Here is a 21,191-nt window from a genome sequence, read left to right as displayed (position 1 = left end):
TGTTCTGCTGTGTATGTTTGCTCCTCTCTTGTCTTTCCCTTCCCCAGGTACTGGAAAATGAATGGAAGAAACTTGAAGCCTCCATACAGGAAACAACGCACAATTTTGATGAGACTGTATGCAAGCTCTTTGAAAGAAAAGTGACTTTAGAGATGGTCATCTATCAGGTATGTCAGAGAACATGAATTGTTCATCTCTCCCTCTGTGCAGAAGGAATGTTAACAATTCTTATTACAATCTTTTCACAGGAAGAACTCAAAATAGTCAATCTTATTTATTCTTTACTGTTGGATGAAGAGTTGGACACTAGAGAAGCTGGACTTCGGCATTTCTTTATGAAGAAGCAGAAAGAGAATGTAAATTATTTTAAATGCCATTCTTAGGAAAAATGTAGTATTTGAAGTATAGTTTCTAGTGAAAATTGCTCTTTCCAAATCAGCATTTTGCTGTAAATGATTTTTTTGGCAGTTTACAGGGCCATTGACTTTTTCTTGAGGTGTACAGAAGATGTACATTATAAATACATCTACATATAAACACATTCTTTTGAGTAGAAACTCATCTTGGTTCATCTGGAGTTCTTTGGTGAAGCTCCATACATTGAGAAGGCATACAGCTATTTATTTGTTATATACCTTTTTTTTTTTTTTTTGAGTATCTCATATCAATCTGACAGAACCATAATGATGCGATTTGTGACAGGAAGACGCACAAAAGAACATGTAATGCCATCACATTTTTTCTGGGATATCTAATGTAGTCCAGGGCCATGCTGACTTGTGTTTGTCAGCCCAAAGCACAGGCAGAGGTAGCACACGAGCACCTGTGTGTGGAAGCTGAACATAATACAGAGTACAATGTGGTTAAAAGCATATCAACAAATTTAATCTCCTGAAGAGTATGCCAGTCCCTGCCATACCTTATACAAGTCAACAAAAAGACTGGAGAGCGCAAGTAGTAGAGCTGTATTTCAATATGAGTGCTTACTGCCAAAAGTAATATTTGTGTCTGACAGTTCTGTTTCCTGTGTCCTGCCAACACCTGTCCGATTCAGGTGATCTAAGTGGTAGTCTGCAGGTTGTTTCTGGCTCACGGCACAATATTTGTCCATTTGCCTACTTTGTGTAGGTGTTCCTGAGTCCACAGGGAACGCACTAGTGCCTCCCTATGTCAGACTTCCCACTCAACCTGTAGAGATTTCTGTTTGGAGTTGCAAGCAACTGTTTGTATGTGAGCTTCATGCAGAGGTTCCAATGTAGGCGTCTAGTCTGTGTCATTAGTTCACTAGCTGAACTAGTTTTAAAGTTATCTGAGGCCCAGTGTGTACCAAGTTACATTTTTCAAAATGCATTTTTAAGAATTTTCTAAATATTCCCATTGGTATATCTTTTGGTCCACGCAAACTGTCAAATACAACAAAGCAGTCTCCCCAGCAAAGTACAAACATTTAACAGCATTGATTAAACAGATAAGCTTCATATCCTGACGTGTGGCATACTAACAGGGAAATTGCGTTCTACAGTCACAAACCTTTCACTGAGCAGCATTTGAGAATCTCTGACTGATATGACGTGATGAAATGAAAGGAAAAGGAAATTTCTATGCAAGTAAAAACAAGAATCAACATAGATCCTCACCTTCAAAATATAAAAGGAAGACTTAGAAGAATTTGTATAATTTCTTACACAAATTTCATACTTTCTTAAGCAGTGGAATACTTGAATTTCATACCTGCTCACCTCTAAGCTGCATCTACAAATAAACCACTGAATTGTATTCTTAAAAATGGCTCATAAGGTTTTCTCTAGAACTGAGAAGGTGTCAGCTTCATCAGTGTATATGAATAGCCATTCAGTGCTTCTTCTGGTTGAGTTTCATTCTTGAAATCCTCTGGTTTTGCTACAGGTCAACGTTACAGGAATAATCCAGAATACAAAAGAGAAAATTGAGTTTCACAGTGATGCATATGAAAATGCAATAGCTGAAGATAAGGTGAGACTCTAGCGAAACACAAGCAAGATTCAGGAATAAAAAAGTTAATGCCGTGCCTTGGTAATAAGAACATACATCATTTTAAGCATGGGATGAGCTCTGCTCAATTTGCTGAATGCTGAAATTAGGTAATGAAGGAGAGTATATGCATATAAAAAATTATGAAATGGTCCACATTTCCTCAATGCTTGTGAAAGCTTGGAAAAGCACAATATTTTGCATTGTTAAGATATGGGTAAGTTGCTGCTTTCTTAAAAATAACATTGTAATGACAAGGAAGCTTTCTTTTTCTGTCCTAGAATCTAGAAAGTGATTTTAGTAAGGACTTTGCTGACGTTCCTGAAGATCTTCTTGATGAACTTCTCCAACTTTACAAATGTCGACCAAGGTAAGTTCACCCTGATTAGAATTATTTAAATACTAGTATCACCTGTGTTTCAAGAATGAGATTGCTATTTCTTTCAATAATCCAAATTATTTTGGTTATCAGTAGACTGCCTGCTTTTATTGGTTGGTTAACAGTATTTAATTTCCTATCATATAAACAATTGTTATTTTGAATACTAACATTTCCTTATCTACTCTACAAAATCTATTTTAAATGCAATCTAAATAATCATCAGGTCTCAAAAACATATTCTTATTTTGTGTAAGACGTTGTCTTACCTTTTTGCTCTTCAAGAGATTGAGAGTATGAAATATTCAGTTATATGTATTAGCTTCTTTTATGTAATAAAAAATAAGTAAATACTGCACGTACTGTGTATGCACACTAGGACCCCAGTGAGAAAAATGCTCCCTTACACCGCTAACCCATATGGGAATTGTTCAGCCTCAACTGAAGATTACAAAGATATACTCACCTGTTTAATGAAAGCCATGGATGAGCTGGATAATCCTAAGCACATGCCTGATGGTTTAGACCCATCTATATGGGAACAGTTTTGTCAAGCTAGACGAAGTAAAATGGAGAGTGAGCAACTGGTATGTAAATCCTTCACTTTTCCACTATACTTCTCAGTATTTTCAGGTCTTAAAATTTCTGTGGAGTTCAATGTAGGGTTAGACTGGTAGTGAGGAGACAATGTAGCATACAAAAGCTGCATCTGAGTTGGTAAGTTACCAACTAAGTTACCTCTAGTCACCTTCAATTCAGAATAACAGAAATGTCAAGAAGAGAAACCGGCTCTAGTTCTCCTTCAGAGCAAACATTACCATACTAGGGTGGAAGGATTTGATCAAGATAATTAAAACCTTAATACAGTTTATTTAAAAATAATAATAAGAAGAAACTTTTCTCTATTTAAAAAGCCTATTAGAGTATTTGATTTTCATCATCTGTTGGAGTCTTTCTCTCCCATTAGCATGCTGCATCTGCACCAATGTATAACCATTTTCTTCTACAACACCAAGAGCAATTCTTAACAGATGGTATTGCTGGAAAGCTCTAGTGAACTATTTGCTTATTTTAAAAGCATGAAGGTGGAAATCTGAAATTTCCAGAGATGTAGGTACATTTGACCAAGATAGAAGAAAAAATGATTTCCCTTGATGTCAGTAAATCATACATAAATGAATAAATGATTTTCTGAGCTGAATGTAAGAATTTTAACCTCTATGTCATGTGCTCTACTAGGACTCCAAAAATATCAGGCAGCATATTTATATTTACACACACATGTCCTCTTAAGATATTATGCTCTCTTCTTGCTTGTCCTGACATGCTTACGAAGTTGGAAAAGTTCAGAATGCCATGATGTTGCTTGTTTAGGTGAAGTGGAAAGCCCTAAATCTGGCAGAGATGCAGGCCTTTCTCCAGAGAAGAATGGATGAAGATCAGAAGATTAAGTCAGACATAGAATACATTTCCCAAGAACTCATTTGGTAATTTTGTCTCTTTTCCTATGTTCAGCTCCATATTAATAATCCACCATCACAGAACCAGAAGTCACATACAGAATTACACAGCTGTACTCTCCAACAGTCTGTTATCTAGAATTCATCTAAAAGAGCTAAGATATTTCAGAGGTGAGGTGTGATTGCAGCATGTGTGAGCAAGCCCAAACCAGTCTTAACCTAGCATTTTAAGTAACAACATGAGTCAAGATGGCACGGTCTTTGATGCAAACTTACTGCCCCAAAAGCTGTTTCTTACAGTGAATGCCAAAAAGCCTTCAAGGTCATAGTTGTGCTAGCTGGGTCAACTAACTTCTGCTCATGTAGGCCTGAGGAAGCTACAGTGATCACTGCTGACTGCAGTTTGCAGCTCAGTCACACAACATCTGACTTCACTGAGCTGATTTCATTTTTTTCATGCACATGACATAATCTTCACATTCATTGGAATTCAGGAGCAAACCCCAGGATAATTTAAATTAAAAAACAACAGCAAAAAAGAGTGCTTGCTGGGAGTCTCCTTCACTTCCTTTTCAATTGTTGTTGAGGCTTTTGTTTGGTAAAGACATTTCCTTTCAGAACAGCTGCTAGAGATTGTTAAACTGAATCTAGTGGTTGACAACTTTATGTACAGAAATAAATTGCCAACTCCATAGTCATTTTTGGAGCACATAGAAGACAGGGTGTCAAAAAGTAAGCCCTACATGAACATACCACTTATCAGTAATAAACATTTTGAGCATCACGGGGGGATTTATATAATTAAGTTGAAATCACTGAGCATTGTTTTTGTTTTCTGCCATTTTAGGCTGCAGGAGAAGAAGATGAAATTTCATTTGGATTTGACTTTCCAGTTTTTGTTAAAACAAGGACAGGTGGAATTGGAAATTACTGAGATCCCAGATTACACCAATGCCATTCTCATTAATAGGAGTGTTGTTGAAGAGCTGAATTCCAGTATCATGGTAACTTATAAGGAAATCTAATTTTTTTAAATAAATATATTGGTCTTCAGGGACTCTGTTTTTTCTCTAGTTTGATATCTAGTTTCAATTCATTACTACACACCAGGAGGCTCAATTGTAAACTAAAAGCTGTTAAGAATTCTGTAATGCCCCTTATTATGATATAGAGATTGCAGTGCAGACTGCTTTCTTGATGTTTGATGAATACAATTCAGATCAATGAAATGACAACAGTTTTTAGACATGCCATCACTTACAAACATGCTGTAAATAGAAAATCCTAATATCCTGGGCTACAGTCCTAGAATTCTCTCAAGGCAAACGTATAGTCATGCTGAGCAGTAGCTTACATTAAGGTTTAACTGATACACCTTTTTATGTAAGGTGAAATCGATTATCATACTTTAAGCATTCTAGCTGTAAATTTGCCTTTTACTGCTAATACACAAAGCCTTCAGCAACAACTGCAAAATACCTTATACAGAGCAAGTTTGTATTTTGTAGAGATCAGATGCCTTAGCCTTCTTATAAAAGATTGCAAGATGTAGAGAGAAAGGTTTATTGTAATTTTCTTCATCTCCTCCTATGATCCAACACTGTGGCACAAAGCATAAAAGGGAACAAAATTCCACAAAAGATAACCATCTTGGGCAAAGTCTGGAAAGAGTCTGCAGTATGGCACATTTTCCTTACTAGTATCATCACTTTGGAAGCTTGCCCATCTTGTTGCAAATAATTATTCCATAATCCATAGTGTGTGTTAATTAAGATTAATCTTTTTTTTTTTTTTTTTCAGGCTCAAGGAGAAAAAAAGATTGCTAGCATGGTGGAGCGTAAAGACTTCTCTAGAGTGATATTTCAGTTGGAATGGGAACATAAGAAAATGAGAATGCAAATAGAAGATCTGAAACAGAAGGCTCGAGATATTGCAGTGCTACCTATTTCAAAAGATCGCCAGCTAGTGAGTTACTTTCTCTAATTTATACTCTATACCACAGAGAATTTTGCTGCCTCCTCTTCTGCAATTGTTTATACATTTTAACTCTCTTATTGCTACCCAGAAACCTGATTGTTAACATATCAACAGTTCAGCTTCCAAAGAGAAGTTTTGCTCTTGAGATTGATCAGTGATGAAATGCAATTGTAAACAAGGGCAAAGTTATCCCTGACTAGTTCCCAAGTGCACCCATCTGGTGTCTCACAGAAATACTGTAATTTTTGCTCAGTATTCAGAGATAGAGCTCATACAGAAGCCTTGCTGAGCCCCAGTGCCATTTGTTGGCCTTGGTACCAGCAGAAGAATGACAGGTAATTGTTTGCTATGTCTGGCAGGCAAGAAACAGCAGCTGGGCAGACCAGTCAGCACCTACACAGCTTTGAAGAAATGCATTTGGCAGGCCAAAAAACAGGAAAAGGTTGTGGGAGAGCAATGGGGATACCCCTGGGAGAAGAGAGGAGAAGCGAGGTGGTAGAGGAAGTGTGAGGGTGCTGCAGGATCGGATGTAAAGCTGTTTTTGCGGTGATGAGGTAGGGGAAATAAAGGTTCAAAGTAATGGATGTTGGAGGACAGGGAAGCTGGAGATATTGCAGTGGGGAGAGCTATAAAGCACAGGGAAAATAAAGAATATTGGAGAGTGAGTAAAGATATTGCAATTCAATCAAAAGATCAGAAGAAAACCCAAACATCTGTTCTGCTCAGGCTTCATTAGTTCTGCCTGTCCAAACTGCTTGTTCATTTCTGAATCACAGCCATGGGACTTCTGAAACTAACATCAGCAAAACAGCTTTCCAAAGAGGTGATGAGACAATGCACTGAAAAGTTCTTGCAACAACTTTATCACCAGGGTGTCGCTGTTACGTTATGTCAAACTTCACTTAAAGAGATGCACTGTTTGCCAGTTAGACTTGTCCTTGCCCATAGCAATGGTATTTTTGAGTAGAAATGCAGGGCTAGTAGGAAGGGCAACAGAGACCATGACAGGAGCAGAAAGAAACATGGCTCAGAGAAATACGTGGGGGCCAGGACCTGAGAATGCCTGTAATGAGGGCTAGTCATAGAAAAAGTGAAAGAAAGCAATTTGTTGCTGCAGGCAAGGAGCCTGCTGGGTCTTTTCTGTTTCGCTTCTTTTAACTGGAGACAAACCGCAGAACTGTTATCTGTCAGTTTGGTGGGATGTTTTTTCAGAAAGATAAATGTTACATCCACAGAAACCTGTCTTCTGCGCACATTTGGCCTCCACCTGTGCTAGCTTTGACGATCTTATAAGTAAAAGTATATCTTGTTGGTTTTTTTGACAACTTCACAACAAATTCATATGGTCTTTGTTTCCATCAAAACATATAATGCTTCTTAATGGCTGCATGGTCTATTGTATGGCAAGACTATCTTTAACATATCCATTTATGATCACTAGCAAGGTCTTCCACTGTGTCTAATTCTGTTTTTTTTTTGTTTTGTTTTGTTTTTTGGTTTTTTTTTTTTGAGTTTCACATGTCATGACTGTCTTTACAGAAGTGTGGAACTGTTGAGAACAGCAAAGGCTTAACAACCTCCTTTCCTTCTGTTTTTAATTCTCAGTTCCTAACCGTGCTGAACTATGACAGCCGCATTGCCCACCGCATTTCAGTGATGAAGCAGACTCTTGATGTCATGGATAAGGTAATTATTCCTAAGTGAACCACTGCATTTGAGACGTCCTTAGTTTAAATGCAACTCCTCTCCTTCATTAGCAAAAGGTGTTTGTAAGGAATAACAGCATCCCACATCAGCATACCACCCCTTCAGCTAACTCAAGGACTGTTAAAGCACAGCCACAACTCCACACACAGATGAATGTACATATACATATACACACCTACGTATTTATTCATCTTTCAATAGTTTTTTCAAGTTGCCTAAAGCTGTTTCTCTGTAGGACTACCGGTCAGTTCATATATCACTACCCTCCTATATTCAAAATAACACAGACACAGCAATCTGATTTGCTGGCTCCCTTACCTATTTCAACATTTAAATTATGACTATCCTTGTCTGTAAGGGATTCCACTGGGTTTTCTCCAGGTTACTGTAGCTGACATCAGCTTCCATTTTCTCTGTGTTCCTTTTCAATCTTTGGTATTTACCCTGGCCCTTTACAGCCCTTGAAGACAGCATCAGCACAATAGCCTATCTTCCACAGTGGCTGGCAGCCAAGGGAGTATTTTCAATGCGCTGATTCCACTGACTTCCTTTCCCTGCTTTGTCTTTCAAGTTTTCTATTAAATCTCTCTCTCCTTGGCCCATGCCTTTTTGTTCGTCTGCTACTTGTATTAGAACTCCATAAAGCATACTGAAAGACACTATACAAAGTAAAGCTAGCAAATCAAAGCACGTGAAAATGAATTGAGCTACAAGACAGTGTTGAAGATTGTAGGCTTCCATCAAAAGTTTGTCTTTTGTATTATCTCATGCATTTGCTTTATTCTTTTGGAAATGGACAGCTGCACAAGAAGAATACGAAGAACCGTCAGAAAAGAATTAGAGAGTTGGAGAAGTGCATCGCTTTAAAAGAGCAGGCAAACTATGAGCTCAGCCTTCAGCTAAAGGAAATGCTTGTGTCTGTTTCAGAAAGAAGGCATATGTCTCGGGCAGCTGGTGAGTCACAGTAACACACTTTAAGTCACAAGCAAAGAGCATTCAGAAAACACCTCCTAAGCTAGACAGTCCTATTCTCCGTCAGCATCACCTAAGGGAAAAGAAAATTCCTATCTATCACACTATGTGCACAATTAGCTTTTACACCACACCATATTTAATGCTATTTACATAAGATCATACCTAGAGATTGGTGCTCTTGTAGCCAAAGTTAATTGACTTTCCATACAGTCAAGTGAACAGAGGACCAAGAAGCTGAGAAGGGTACGTGACTGGAAAACTGAATAGTTCTTTTCACTAGTAAAACAGTTTTAACACCTTGGGTGTGCACCCAATGTCTTTTTTATTTATTTATTTGCCTTATTCACTAAAGACTCTTAAAACTAACTGCAAGCCTTTTCTTAAAAGGCTTGCCTATTTTATACAGAACTTGGAATAACTCTGGAGCAGGTCCAGTATAAAGACTATGCAGCCACTATATGTACAGGGTGACCCTTTTTATTTTGTTTTACGCAGACATACAGCGTGTTTCTGAAAGGAACGCAAAGCAGCGTTACCAAGAGATTTTGAAGCAGAAAAACCTGCGGGATCTCCTAAGGGAACAAGAAGAAGAGTTTGGAATTCTTCAGGCAGAAGCTGAAAGACTGAGATCAAGAACATTCCCTATTCTTTAAAAAGCCCAGTCCTGGTAGATGTATAGGAAACTGGTCTTGTCTAAGACCCAGAGTTTGGACATACACCTTCTCTCCCTAAACTCTCAACACTTTCTTCTGTAATTTCTTTTAAAATAGTACCAGTTTGAAAGATGCACGTTTGTCTGTTTCATATATTTTATACTTAGTATTATCTTTCTGCTGTTTTGATTATATAAACATATAGCTCATTACAGAAAATAAGCAGAAGATGTAGTTGTAGAATGCATATCCTTAGTCTGCAATATGCAGTTGGAGGACATTTTGAAATGAAGTACAGCAAGAAAGATGTGATTTTACATCTACAAATTGTTTCTCTCTTCCATGCTTTAATTTTTCTTCCACTTCCATAAATTCACATAAAATCTAAACTTACCCCTTTCTAAGAACATTAATTAACTTTGATCCCTTAGGGTCATCAAAGTTCCATGCTTATAAGGAAAACTACTTCTGTTTTAACCTCACTGCAGCTGCTTTTTTGCTTTATCACCTCTAACTGAAGTCTCTAAGGATTCTAATTATATCTTGCACTCTTCTTGCAATGTTTTTTTTTTTTTTTTCTTCCTGCTGAAACTTCCATAGGAGAAGGGAATTCCAAATTTGCCAAAGGTCTCAGGGAAAAGAAGTACCCCTATCAGGAAGCCCCATCATCATTTCTCAGTAAGCTAAAGAGGCAAAAAGAAATAATTTCTTAATACTCAAACTGTGATCAGTAATCATGAAGAGATTATTGAATAACCTTTAATTCTCAGCAGGCAGCAGCATTCACTATTCGTAAGAGTAAGAATTCTTGTGACTCCAAACTTAAGTCTAATTAATAATAGTCTAGAGGCCTATCAGTGTTGCAACAAACTATTTCATCTGTGATTTTCTTTCCACTTGAGTATCTAAGGAATTGTTCCTTATTAAGGAAAACAGGAGAAATAGCATCCATACTGAACAGTTAAGGTACATCCAATGACAATTGTGATTGCATATGAAAAAATATTCACGGGAGAGATTTATGTATTGTTACACTACGTAAGTGATGATTTTAAGGAGAATAAAAGCTGAAGAGTCTACCACTGTGTGTTTTGAAGTGAGAAAATTAGCAATTTCAAATTAAAATAATTATAGAAAAACATTTTGAAGAGACAATGTTTATTGGAGGATAAATGAAATGCTGTTTTATTCAGCTTTACTGCAGAAAGGTAAGCAATGCTGTAGTTGAAGCACTTCATTAGACAAGGGAGCACTTTTCTTATACAAAGGGGGGAAAAAAAACAGAACATTGCAGCTTTCCCATAATGTAGTACAGCAGACAGATGTCAATTCCTGTTTTCTACCCTTCCCTTCTACTACCACAGGCTGTGGCCGAAGGGTTAGGAGGAACAGTTCCTCTAAAGGCAACTGTTTTGACCAGCATCTGAAAATGTGTTTTCCAGAAGTCAGCATGGGTTCAATCTCTTCTGTAAAGTAATGCCTTTTACAGTGCCTATCGTATCTATGTACAGTTTCACCCGTAGCTCATGAGAAAACGTCCTGGAAAACACAGTTCACTGTCTGATCGACACTTCTAAGGTTATCAGAATTCATTCAGTCTTTTCTGCTTATGCATGTGTGTAATTGAAAGCTTTGCACCAGTAGATTAGGTGTCTACAAAATCTTCTTCTGTTCTGCTGTAGTGCAGTAACTGGTCTTCTAACCCAAAAGAATCTATCAGTTGACTGAGACTCACTTTCTTGCCATCTGCAGAAAAAGCTGACTGTAGCTCATAGAGCATCAGCTGGGTACTGCTTCTCCATTTCGCTATCAAAGCCTGCAGTTCAGACAGGTTGTTCTGAAATGGGGACAAAAAAGACATTTCAGCAAATGACAAATCAGTTTCATACTCTGCAAATCTATTTTTATAATATGCTTAAAACTGAGATAATACACAAATATCACGCAAACTAAATGGTTTGGTATTGTAACTTAAATCAATAAACGAAGATTTGACTCCATTTCACTTCAAAGCATGATTTATAAGTGCTTTTTCAGAGGTTCTCCTCACCTTAGATCGGTACATCTTGACCAGTTTGAGCCTTCGAAGCAGTTCTTCCTTCTCTTGCACTTGTTTCACCAGCCTTACTTTTTCTTTCAGGGACTGTTGGTGACTAAGATCAACCCTAACCCCGTTCTCTCCTGATTCACAGAGACTGTTCTCCTGTGAGGGACTTTTGAAACATGTATGCCCAGTGCAGTTTCCTTCCAGGCTTTCAGAACCATCTTGTAACCTGGAACAATCCACACTTTTTTGTGGCAGATGCTCTGTGTCAACATCAGCACAGTCTTTTTCTTCACTGTCTATTTTGAGCCGCTTTGCCACTGTAAAATTAGCATTAAATGAACGTCTTGTTTTCCTTAATCGTTCCCTTAGAGTTGCACTCATTGGCTGAAGAAAATGAAGAACAGCAGAAGAGAGAAAGATCACAAAAGTCTCATCTTTAATCAAATTTCAAAGAACCGAAACTGAACTCCATGCAGAATATGTCATATACATAAAGATAATTGTAAAACCAGACTTCTGAATTGTCCCTGTAGCATTTGTAAACTTAAAATTAACAAGTTGATTCCTTCCTTTCAGGTGTGTTTGCACACACGGGGGCAATTTACTGGAAAACGTACCTCCATGTTGTCTAGGAACAAATCCAATAATCCTTATTAAGGGAAAGCTACTCATCTAGTCTTTGTGCAAAAGACATGGCATATATCAGCTTTGCTGATTTTATTTCATCTAGTTTGATTTCTCCTCTTGTTTAATGAAGATTTGTTGTTGTTGTTGCATCCCACCACATGTTTTCTGCATTAGCACTAAAACATACGTTTTCTACTTGTAAGTATCTGTAACAACCTCATTTCAATTTGTTCATACTTTGAGGTCCTTCACTAATGAACATCTAAAAAGTGATTTTTTCTTCAAAATAAGTATTTTTATCATTTGTGTCTAACATTTCTACCTGTGGGAAAATACTAAAATATGGGTGAGAAGGATTAGCTAACGAACATTTGCAACCTAGCTTTATCCAGCATAGATGCAGTTTTTAGTAACACACACTGTGGTGAGTGTGACAGCATCACGGTATGCTTGCTAGAAGAAACCCCAAAAAGAGTCTGGCATTATGGAGAATATCTGAACTACAATCAGAGTGTACTATATTCAAGTGCAAATAGGCATGGAAACACATTTTGCCTATAAAGGAACCCAGAAAACTTTGACTTGAGAAAACTAAAAAGTATTGAAAATTACTAGTATGGGATTTTTGATAGACTGCTAATAGTGAATACATCACTTTATTCACAGCAAACATATGCGTATTCTGAGCAAGGCATGCCAAGAACACTCCTCACGCCCCTTACCTGCACAACCTTGTAGCTGTACGTATAAGCTACCTTCCAACTACTTGATTTCATAAGCATTTTTCTTACTATGAAGAATCACAGTATTGGAAAAACAAGTTTTTATACCTGCTTCCCTGAACCAGTCCTCTGGGGAGCTGCTGTGCCAGAGTCCTTTGGAGTATTGCACAAAGATGTCAGTTTATCAGACACTGGTTCTTCCATCTTGAGATGGTCAGTCTCTGTTAAAAAACAAAATGAGTTACACGTAGTACCCTTTTCACCTGATTATGAGTCACATGGCTGCAGAAATGAGTAAAAAACTCTAAGAAGAAATACTAGAGCTTATTTTTTAACTGTTACACTCAAAAAGACACCTGCTGAAGTTACACAGTGGTTTTATGCACTACATAGAATCTTGTTTTATGAATACCTTTTCTTCAAGGTGACAAATGGCACTACTAACTGGTGTAAAGGATCTGACTATGAATTTTTTGTACTATTTTTCCCTCAGTAATAAAAATCTATGGTATTTGTTCTTTGAGATGAAAAATCCTACAAAAATTTTTTAGGTGTTCTCCATTATTATGTTTGTTTGTTTTTTTTCCTCCTAGTGCTATCTATAGCAGTGATGTCTTTTTTCAATTGTTACGCAGGATCAAGACAACTTATGAAGTACTTTGACATACTATACTATGCTTGTATATCCAAATCAGATCCTACAACACCAAACTCATCAAAAAAAAGCTAACTCCAAACAAAATATTTTCTTAATCTGAACGGCTCCTACTGCTTGCCTAACTCAAAATCCTTACAAAGCCAGGTTGTGAAGTACCAGTCCTTTGTTTAACTGTAACCCAAGAAGCGATAAAAGGATTGCTGGGAGCCACAAGATTTTTATTGTCCATCTGTATAAACAATTAATCTTTTCTATTAAAAAAAAAAAAAAAAAGAATCGGGTACCCAGGTCTGTGAAAATAATCTACTATTTCATTTGATCCTTCTGGGAATGCTTCTTGAAAAAGTAATTACTCATACAAGTGGACTTTTAGATTACAATATGCATTCCCAGTTTGCTCAGAAAAGCAACTTAATTAAAATGATAAATCACACCACTCAGCATGTATCAACTTTAAATTGATTTGGCAATATCTGACTTAGTTTAGCACTTGTGAACCACCTGCTAATGACCAAAATGCAGCTGGAAAATCGTCAGCTACGCCCTCTGTTTACCTAAAACTTGCCACTGGGAATTTCAAAACACAAGCCTCTTAAAAATAAAATCCCACAAAGAAGTTGCTGGGCAACACAGGACTGGCACAAGGGGCTTCCTCTTCCAAGATGAAACATGCCAAAGTGTTACTAACCCAGCAGCTCTGCTCTTCCTGGCTCTGTACCAAGGACAACTCCGTTATCTACTCATCTTCATTTGTCTTGTCAAGTCAGCGTTCCCTCCGGTTGTTCCAAATTCAACCTATGGCATCCTATTAGGGAAAAAAAAAAGGACATAATTACTACAGAAAGTCAAATTAATTGGGAATTTTTAACAATCTGCACATTAAAAAGGAAACCCACAGACCCCATCTGTGATATTGTTTCTTAATCCAAGCAAGACTACAAAACGCTTTATCATACCTATACAGTACTGAGCTTGTCATAAATTTGTCTCTCTTACTACCAAGAAGCAAAAATAACTTCAAGCCTATGGATTAGCCCCAACAGACTCGCTCAACTCTCTCAAAAACGAAACCTAACCCACAAAACCCTGTGGCTTTACACCCCAACGCGGATTACTTGCCTGCAAGCGACCCTGAGCAAAGCGAAGACTTTTTCACAACACTTCACTAACACCGTTACTTAAACACGTTCCTTAAACTTTTTAACAGGACGTTCGCCCACGGGAACACTCTTCAAGCCCTTCCCCAGCACCCCAGAACCCTTTGCTGGACCCTGAGGGACCGGATCCTGACGGACCCGTCCCCAGCAGCACCCCCGGCCCCTCACGGCCCCTCAGCGGCTCAGGGGGCCCCGCTCCCGGGACCGCGGGCGGCGCCTGCGCGGGCAGTGAGGGCGGGCGGCGCTGCGCCTGCGTGCGGGGAAAGTCAGCCTTACGGTGTTCAGTGGGGTGGGTTTGTGTAGTGTCCCCTACACCATCACCACCACTACTACCCCATGTGGGTGTTATGTGTGTTTCTGTAGCCTGCTGTGTTCCTCAGGCCAGCATGGGCAGGCTGCTTTCTGCGCCAGGTGGTGCTCGAGGCTGGGCGCCATCTTGTGGTGTGCCCGCCCGCCTCAGGGAGAGGGGCTCTGGCTGCGCCATGGGGCGCTCGGCATCGTGAGGGGTCGGTGGGGCGAGCCCAGGCATTTTGGCAGTGCTGAGGGAACCATGATGCTGCCTCATGTGGTGATCGCCTCAGGTGCTGTCCCCTCAGTGAAGGGGGAGAGCTGTGCCCGGGGAGCACACCCTGAGGAGTGGGAGATAGGTTGGGAAGCGCAAATTGAGCCACACTGCCTCAGGTGTGCAGGGAGGAGAAGTGAAAATGAAGAAATGTGACTGGAAAAGCAGGCAGGTAGATGGTGAAAATGGCAACGAGCAGCCCCAGCTGCAGTGGCAGTCATGCGGTTTGGTGCCGGATTACATCGCCATGATGTGCAGGCACTGCTCAAGCAAGTGTCCTGTCAGCAAAGATCTCTCCTGTGCTGCAGGCCTCATTCCCCCAAATGGACTTTAACATTTCTCAAAAGTGATCCATATAAAACGTTTTTACAATATAACTGTGTCAGGACTGAGCAAATGGTTGGAAGTGACCGTAACAGCAACAGCTCCCAGCCTCCAGGTGAGCTGCTCCACGCTGCCTTCACACAGCTTTGCTGGTCAGCGTGCGTGGAGAATACACACCTGCAGTCTCCATAGATCATTCCCTTGATTTGCGTAGCAGAACTGCATGAGTATCGTGCTTGATTCCTCCTTACAACTGTGGATGAGGATGATGAATTTTCTTTTTGTTTCCTGTAACTTCTCATCTTATTGAAACAGGATAACTGAGAGGTGAGTAAGCACAGAGCACGGTCAATGCTAGCAGTTGCTGTGCTTCTAGCCAAAAGTATACATAGATTCACTAATTTCAAATAGAATTTTACATTGAGGACAGTAACCTTTTTCTCTCGTAACATCAACAGTAAAAGATACAAAAGCGTTCACAGCCCATCTGTAAGAATTCTGTTTTGGAAACCAGAATTTGGGCCTTCAGATTATTCCTTGTACAGGGATTGACTGTGTGTGAAATTGCATATTTTCTAAACTTTATTTCTAAATATTTGAAAATACACATTTAGCAAACATCAGAAGTTAGATTCTTTGACGAAACTGTATGATCAGTTATAAACATCTAGCAAAAAACACACACAATACCTCTACTGGTATTTGAAGAACTTCTGAAACATTTTTGAGCCCCAATGTGATCTAGCCCATTTTTTTTAAATACTTGCAGCTATTTTTTTGTCACATTTTTTTTAAGTATCTAAAAAATGGTTTGCTAGTAGAACTGCTGCTGCAAATTCATCAGGTGGGTTGGTTTTCAAATGCACTGGAGCTTTGAGACAACATGTCTCTGGGTTCACAACATGTTTCCTTCTGTCTCTAGGATGGTCCCGTTTTTAAATTACTCATGCTCTGTTGTACAGACACGCTAACAGTTGTGTTGCACAAGAACAACAGAAAGCTTGAGATTTTAGATCATTTGCCAGCTAAGATTCCAGTAAGATTTTACAAGAACACAACATGAAAAAGTCATCCTGTGCATTATCGTTGCTGCCTTATTAGATTAACGCCCATGTGCCCCACCCTGGGTGAATTCCAGGCAGCCTGAGCCTGTGAATGTAGAAAGATGGTTCCACATGGAGGGTTTGGGTATTTGATGGACTACACAATGAGGGGAGAAAAGGAAATTTTATCATTAGTGTTCACTGCTGGGCAGTCACTCTAAGAGGTCCTGTTTCAGGTTGGTATTAAGTGTTTAGCCATTTGTTAAGCTTACCTAGGGATTCACTGGGTGTTTAAACATGTGAGTAGTCCTGCAATTTACGTAACTTTTCCAAGATGTGGCAGGAGGCCCCTGACCAAGCTGGGAACTGGAGAGTAACCTCAGTCACTACCCAGTGACTTCCAGTACTTCTGCAGAAACCCAGTAGTGTTTGGTATCGCTATCCACTTAAAGATGGCAAAGAGCAGCCAGACTAAAACCTTCCTCTCAAAAAGTGTGCCTCTTTCCCTTGAAAAAGAGATTGTCCATGTGTTATTGATGCTGGCATATGTATGGCACACTGTGGGGCGTTTTGTGTGCTTTTCAGTTAAGCTCACCAACGTGTGCACACAGTTAAGCATTATAGTAACTATTGTTGGATTATTTTTATTCCTTTTGTGATCAGACTAATTTGAGTTAAGGAAAATGAAAGAAAAATATTATAGGAAATGGTGCACTCGGTATAAAAATTGTTGGGATCTGTTTGCTGAACATACTGCTGCCCTGCAGAGAAACTGGTTTCCCTAAAGAACAAGCAGGAAAATGTGATTCCTTGTTTTATTTCCTTTGGTGTTCCTATGGTGATGTTTTAGCAATTGGATTTTTTTTTTTCCGTTTTACACCAGGTGAACGGCAGACAATTTGCCTGCATGAGTGAAAGATGTTGTCTGTAGAACATCTCTTTCATTAATCTTATGTTACCAGGAGAGCACTCAGGCTTCAGCATCTGCACTGACAGGACAAGAACATGTTGTATTCCCCCATGGCATTATCTCTTGTAGCAAATCCAAAGAGGAGAGGAGCAGTAAAGGACACTGACTCTGGATTTAGAGGCTCCTGTTTGGCCTTTACAGCTTCTTCTCTTCCAGAGTGCCAGAGGCATCACAAAGCTTCCATTTAACAGCTTGCTGGGCACAAGAGCCGTGCCTTTTCTCCCTAAACATCACCAATGAGTAACAGAGATGTTAGTCAACACACCGAGTCTTGAGGCACATATGCATTGCCCCCTCTTCTCATTTTTTGGAAATCTGTTGATCTTGTTTAAAGCCAAATGATGGATCCTGACGCATGAAGTTCGCTGCACTGTCTGCATGTTTTCTCTTGCCGGAGGCGGGAGGGTGGAGTGTTTTTCTGTGCCCAACCACTAACTGCTGCAAACATTTTTAAATCCTTACCCATTTCAGCATGGGCCTAGGGCTGTGTTTTCGCTGGCTGCAATTCACTCCTCAGAAAAATGTTCTGACTTGTTTGCAGCCGTGTAAATGTAGCAAAGGAAGGGCTGCATAGGCCAGATTCCCAGAGTAAAACCAGTTTAGACTACAATAAAACTTGACCTTGGGATACAGATTCTGCTCTTATAATGGTGCAAATGCCCACTAATTACGCAGAAGTTGCAGGACGACATCAGTGTAAAGCTGAACCAAAACCAAAATTCTGTCTTTTCTGCTCTGTGCCTGGGGCTTGCTTGAGCTCCACCACATTTTTTGCTTCAGTTTTCAAAGTACCTGTGTTGAAAAGAAAAACTGACATAATTTCTTGTAGCTGAGCTACTGCAATTTGCCATTACAAAAGGAAAAGGTAAGGTAAAAGCCAGCTGAGATGGACTTCCTAGTTCTTGCTGCTGCTTGCGAGAACAACCAAGTGGGTGAGGCACGGTGCTAATGAAAGGGAACAACCTAAGAATGTCTTTTATTTTTGTGTCTGCATGTGGGATTTTCTCTGGCATAGTCATGCCAAAAATTACAGTGTTTGAAGTCTTTATGAGAGAAGCAGGCAGAGAAGGGAAACAATAAACAGACCTTCAGTGTTTTTGTCTTTGGTGGGGAAGTGATTGATCATTATTTTAAGAAATTTCAAGGCTGTTAAAACTAAGCCCTTGCCCAAACTAGTACCTGTTACAGCTTTTGTCATGTGTGATGATCTGAGGGTATTTTTGTGCTCAAGGTATTTGGGAGATTTTGTTTTTTCGTAAGGAACGTGCAGCTCTGCCCTGTAATGCTCAGTCAGAGTAGATGTTAAATTGGGGTTGCTTTACATCCTCGTTTCAAAAGTCTGTGTCAGTTTTTAAAACGAGTTTGGAAGGGAGAAGTTGTTGGAGAGATTGTGGGTGAAATCTGGCTTAGTCTTGGTGTCTTAACTTCCCTGGTCTTCAAGTATTGTGACCGAGGCTCTTGCACCTTCCTCGGCTGTTAGTGGGGAAAAGCAGACTCCTTGGTGGCTGGTAGAGCACAGTCTGCTCTGAGGGAGGACAGGCAGACATCCCTCAGCTGAGCAGAAGCATCATGAGCTTTGCTGAGGCAAAAAGCCCTGATTCAGAACCTGGTAACATCTCTCTTTTCCTGTAATATCCATCGCTGCAGAAGTTTGACTGCCTGGCTCTGTTTGCATGACACAGGTTGTATGTATGGGAGTTTGAAGAGTTGTTTTGGGACACAAAAGTCAATTTCATGCCATGTCCAGGTAACTCATAGCTTGATCACACTGGTCTGTGCTTCTGGCTGCCAAAGGTGAAAGCGTAGACGTGGTTTATCTACAAGTGTAGCTGATTTGAGGGCTGGTACCACAGTCTGTAGGCCTTGGGGGGCCTGTAGGCAAGTCCTGCAGCAAGCAGGTAAGCACAGACAGACACACACCTTGTGTTCTTCCTGGATTCCTGGGGCTCTCCCTGCTGCTCTGAATGTAGACCTAAGTGAGTCTTGTCCCTCATCACTTCAGCAACAACCCTCGTTATTGGTTTTGATTTAAAACAAAAAAAAACATCCTGCTGAGCACACCCCCTGCCTCCTAAACTGCAGCATCAGCAGGCAGGATGTAGAAATACACTCCCTCCCTGTTATTAAGAAACAAATTAGCTCATTAACCTGAGGCTACAGAAAGCCTTGTAAAGTAAAAAAATTAGAGGTCTTTTCCTAGGAATGAAATATGAATGTGGTGTTCTGAGAATTTTCCCTCCCTGGATACTGGTGACAAGGAGGTGCCACATAAAGATCTGAGAGTTCAGTGTGCTGTCAGACGTTTGCCTACACTTTTATGGCAAACCAGGCTCCGAATTCAAAGTCCTCGTGTGAGAGCTGACTCAAAGTGTTTTTCTGTTTTCCTGGTCATACTATCAAGTTAATAACTTGTATGATAGTTTAAATGTGCTGTTGTGAGAGGTGGGCTCTGTCTGTATGGGTGTGTGCAAACAACATCACACATCTAAGCATAGCTACCTTAGGAAAAAATTCACCGACAATTGTAAATAGGCATAAAACACTCACTTTTAGTGTAAAGGCTGAAGCAAATTCTTTAAAAGTCAAAAGATTCAAAGTATTTACAGGTCATGGGAAGTAAATAAACCCTTGTTTAATCAACCCTCCCTTCAAAACATTCAGCTATAGGGAAGGCACCAAGAATGCTGCTGTCCCATCTCTGTCAGCAAGGGATACACAGACTGAGGCTTGTTGACTTCCCCTAGTGTCCTGAGTAAAATGTGCTATGTGTGCCTGTTACGGCTCATCTCAAGCTGGGTATCCCAATGTTCGTGAGCTGTAGTGGTTCTGTTCTAATTATTTCCAGGCTAATTTCAGGGTAAAATTCCTGATCCTGTTCATATCTGAAGTAACAGCATGTGGAACCCCTTTTTCCACATCAGCATGCAGAAGGACCTTTACTAATGGGTAACAGACATCGTACCATTTTCATACAGCCTCGATGGGCTTAGAAGAACATTTGTCCTAAATGGAGTCCCATAATGTTGATCTGATACTAAGAAAATTAAGAAAATTCTTTGTTGAGCCAAGTTAGAAACTGCTACCCACTTTAACTGGGGACATTTCTGCATCAGTTGACGATGTAGCTGCGAGGTTGTGTCCTGGCATCAGTGACCTTCATCCCACGTATCAGTGGTCATGTAAAAAGGGCACTTCTTTGTCACCCTCTTTGACAGTCACACCATAAGGTAGCACAACTGCAACTGGAAACCTCTTGATGTAATAATCACAGCTGAAAGGAGAGCTACTCTGATCTTGATTTTTTTAAAAGTTTAGTGCATTTTCCTTGAGTTAATTACAAGCATTTTCATGGGTAACATGCCAGAATGATCTATTTCATCATTGTTAAATGCTTGGTGGTAACTCAACATATGGGTATGCATTGACAAGTTTTCTCTTGAAAGACTGCACAGGAGTGAGATCAGCAGATAGATCACCCTGGAGTTTTAACTATCATGTGCCCTGCCTCTTCTTGAGTCTGTAAAACCAGGTGTGATTAACCTTAAAACTGCTCACAGTGATGTCTGGATAGAACATCCTTTGTGCCATCCCTCATTTTTGTAGGATCATGTGCATGCATAGCTGCACCCTATGTAATCATGTGTGAAACATGGGTACAAAGAATAATCAAGACTATCACTATTTGCATCATGCAGTTTGTTTTCTTCAGTGACGACAACTTTTTTTTTTTTTGCATTTCAGAAAGAAATTCTGAGTCAGATTTTATTTATTTATTTTGCCTTAAAGCCGGATTCTCTAGAAGCCTACCTTACTTCATCATTTTGGCCTATCAAGGCCATTAGTAGAATGAACGCAACTGAAATCTAAGATTTCCTTTCCATTTATGCCCCACAGATGCAGCCATGTTTCAAGTGATGCTG

At 39.6% G+C, this 21,191-nt stretch overlaps 2 protein-coding genes across 4 annotated transcripts in view; one reads left to right on the top strand and one right to left on the bottom strand.

Annotated features, from left to right (window-relative positions):
* CFAP43 (cilia and flagella associated protein 43) overlaps positions 1 to 9,295 on the top strand; it is a 51,550-nt gene extending 42,255 nt beyond the window's left edge. For both annotated transcript variants that reach the window (XM_027459882.3, XM_027459881.3), the window contains 11 exons: positions 48 to 167; positions 249 to 356; positions 1,906 to 1,992; positions 2,292 to 2,380; positions 2,769 to 2,976; positions 3,764 to 3,876; positions 4,697 to 4,853; positions 5,650 to 5,814; positions 7,432 to 7,512; positions 8,334 to 8,487; positions 9,004 to 9,295. In XM_027459882.3, coding sequence (XP_027315683.3) covers positions 48 to 167; positions 249 to 356; positions 1,906 to 1,992; positions 2,292 to 2,380; positions 2,769 to 2,976; positions 3,764 to 3,876; positions 4,697 to 4,853; positions 5,650 to 5,814; positions 7,432 to 7,512; positions 8,334 to 8,487; positions 9,004 to 9,161 — 1,440 coding nt within the window. In that variant the 3' untranslated portion in view covers positions 9,162 to 9,295. The remainder of the gene's footprint in view (positions 1 to 47; positions 168 to 248; positions 357 to 1,905; positions 1,993 to 2,291; positions 2,381 to 2,768; positions 2,977 to 3,763; positions 3,877 to 4,696; positions 4,854 to 5,649; positions 5,815 to 7,431; positions 7,513 to 8,333; positions 8,488 to 9,003) is intronic.
* Positions 1 to 14,844, bottom strand: part of LOC101796130 (swi5-dependent recombination DNA repair protein 1 homolog) — a 67,759-nt gene extending 52,915 nt beyond the window's left edge. Inside the window, exons 1-5 of one of the 2 annotated variants that reach the window (XM_013103169.5) lie at positions 14,335 to 14,844; positions 13,904 to 14,020; positions 12,666 to 12,778; positions 11,212 to 11,592; positions 10,303 to 10,998 (exon numbers count right to left, since the gene is read on the bottom strand). In XM_013103169.5, the coding sequence (XP_012958623.4) occupies positions 10,807 to 10,998; positions 11,212 to 11,592; positions 12,666 to 12,761 (669 nt within the window). In that variant the 5' untranslated portion in view covers positions 12,762 to 12,778; positions 13,904 to 14,020; positions 14,335 to 14,844 and the 3' untranslated portion in view covers positions 10,303 to 10,806. Of the gene's footprint in view, positions 1 to 10,302; positions 10,999 to 11,211; positions 11,593 to 12,665; positions 12,779 to 13,903; positions 14,021 to 14,334 lie in introns of those variants that run through there. The other variant, XM_005008920.4, reaches the window with a different exon arrangement.
* Positions 14,845 to 21,191: the final 6,347 nt, after the last annotated feature.

The sequence above is a fragment of the Anas platyrhynchos genome, chromosome 6 (assembly GCF_047663525.1).
Source record: "Anas platyrhynchos isolate ZD024472 breed Pekin duck chromosome 6, IASCAAS_PekinDuck_T2T, whole genome shotgun sequence".
Taxonomy (NCBI): Eukaryota; Metazoa; Chordata; class Aves; order Anseriformes; family Anatidae; genus Anas; species Anas platyrhynchos.
This window is presented reverse-complemented; position numbering and strand designations above follow the sequence as displayed.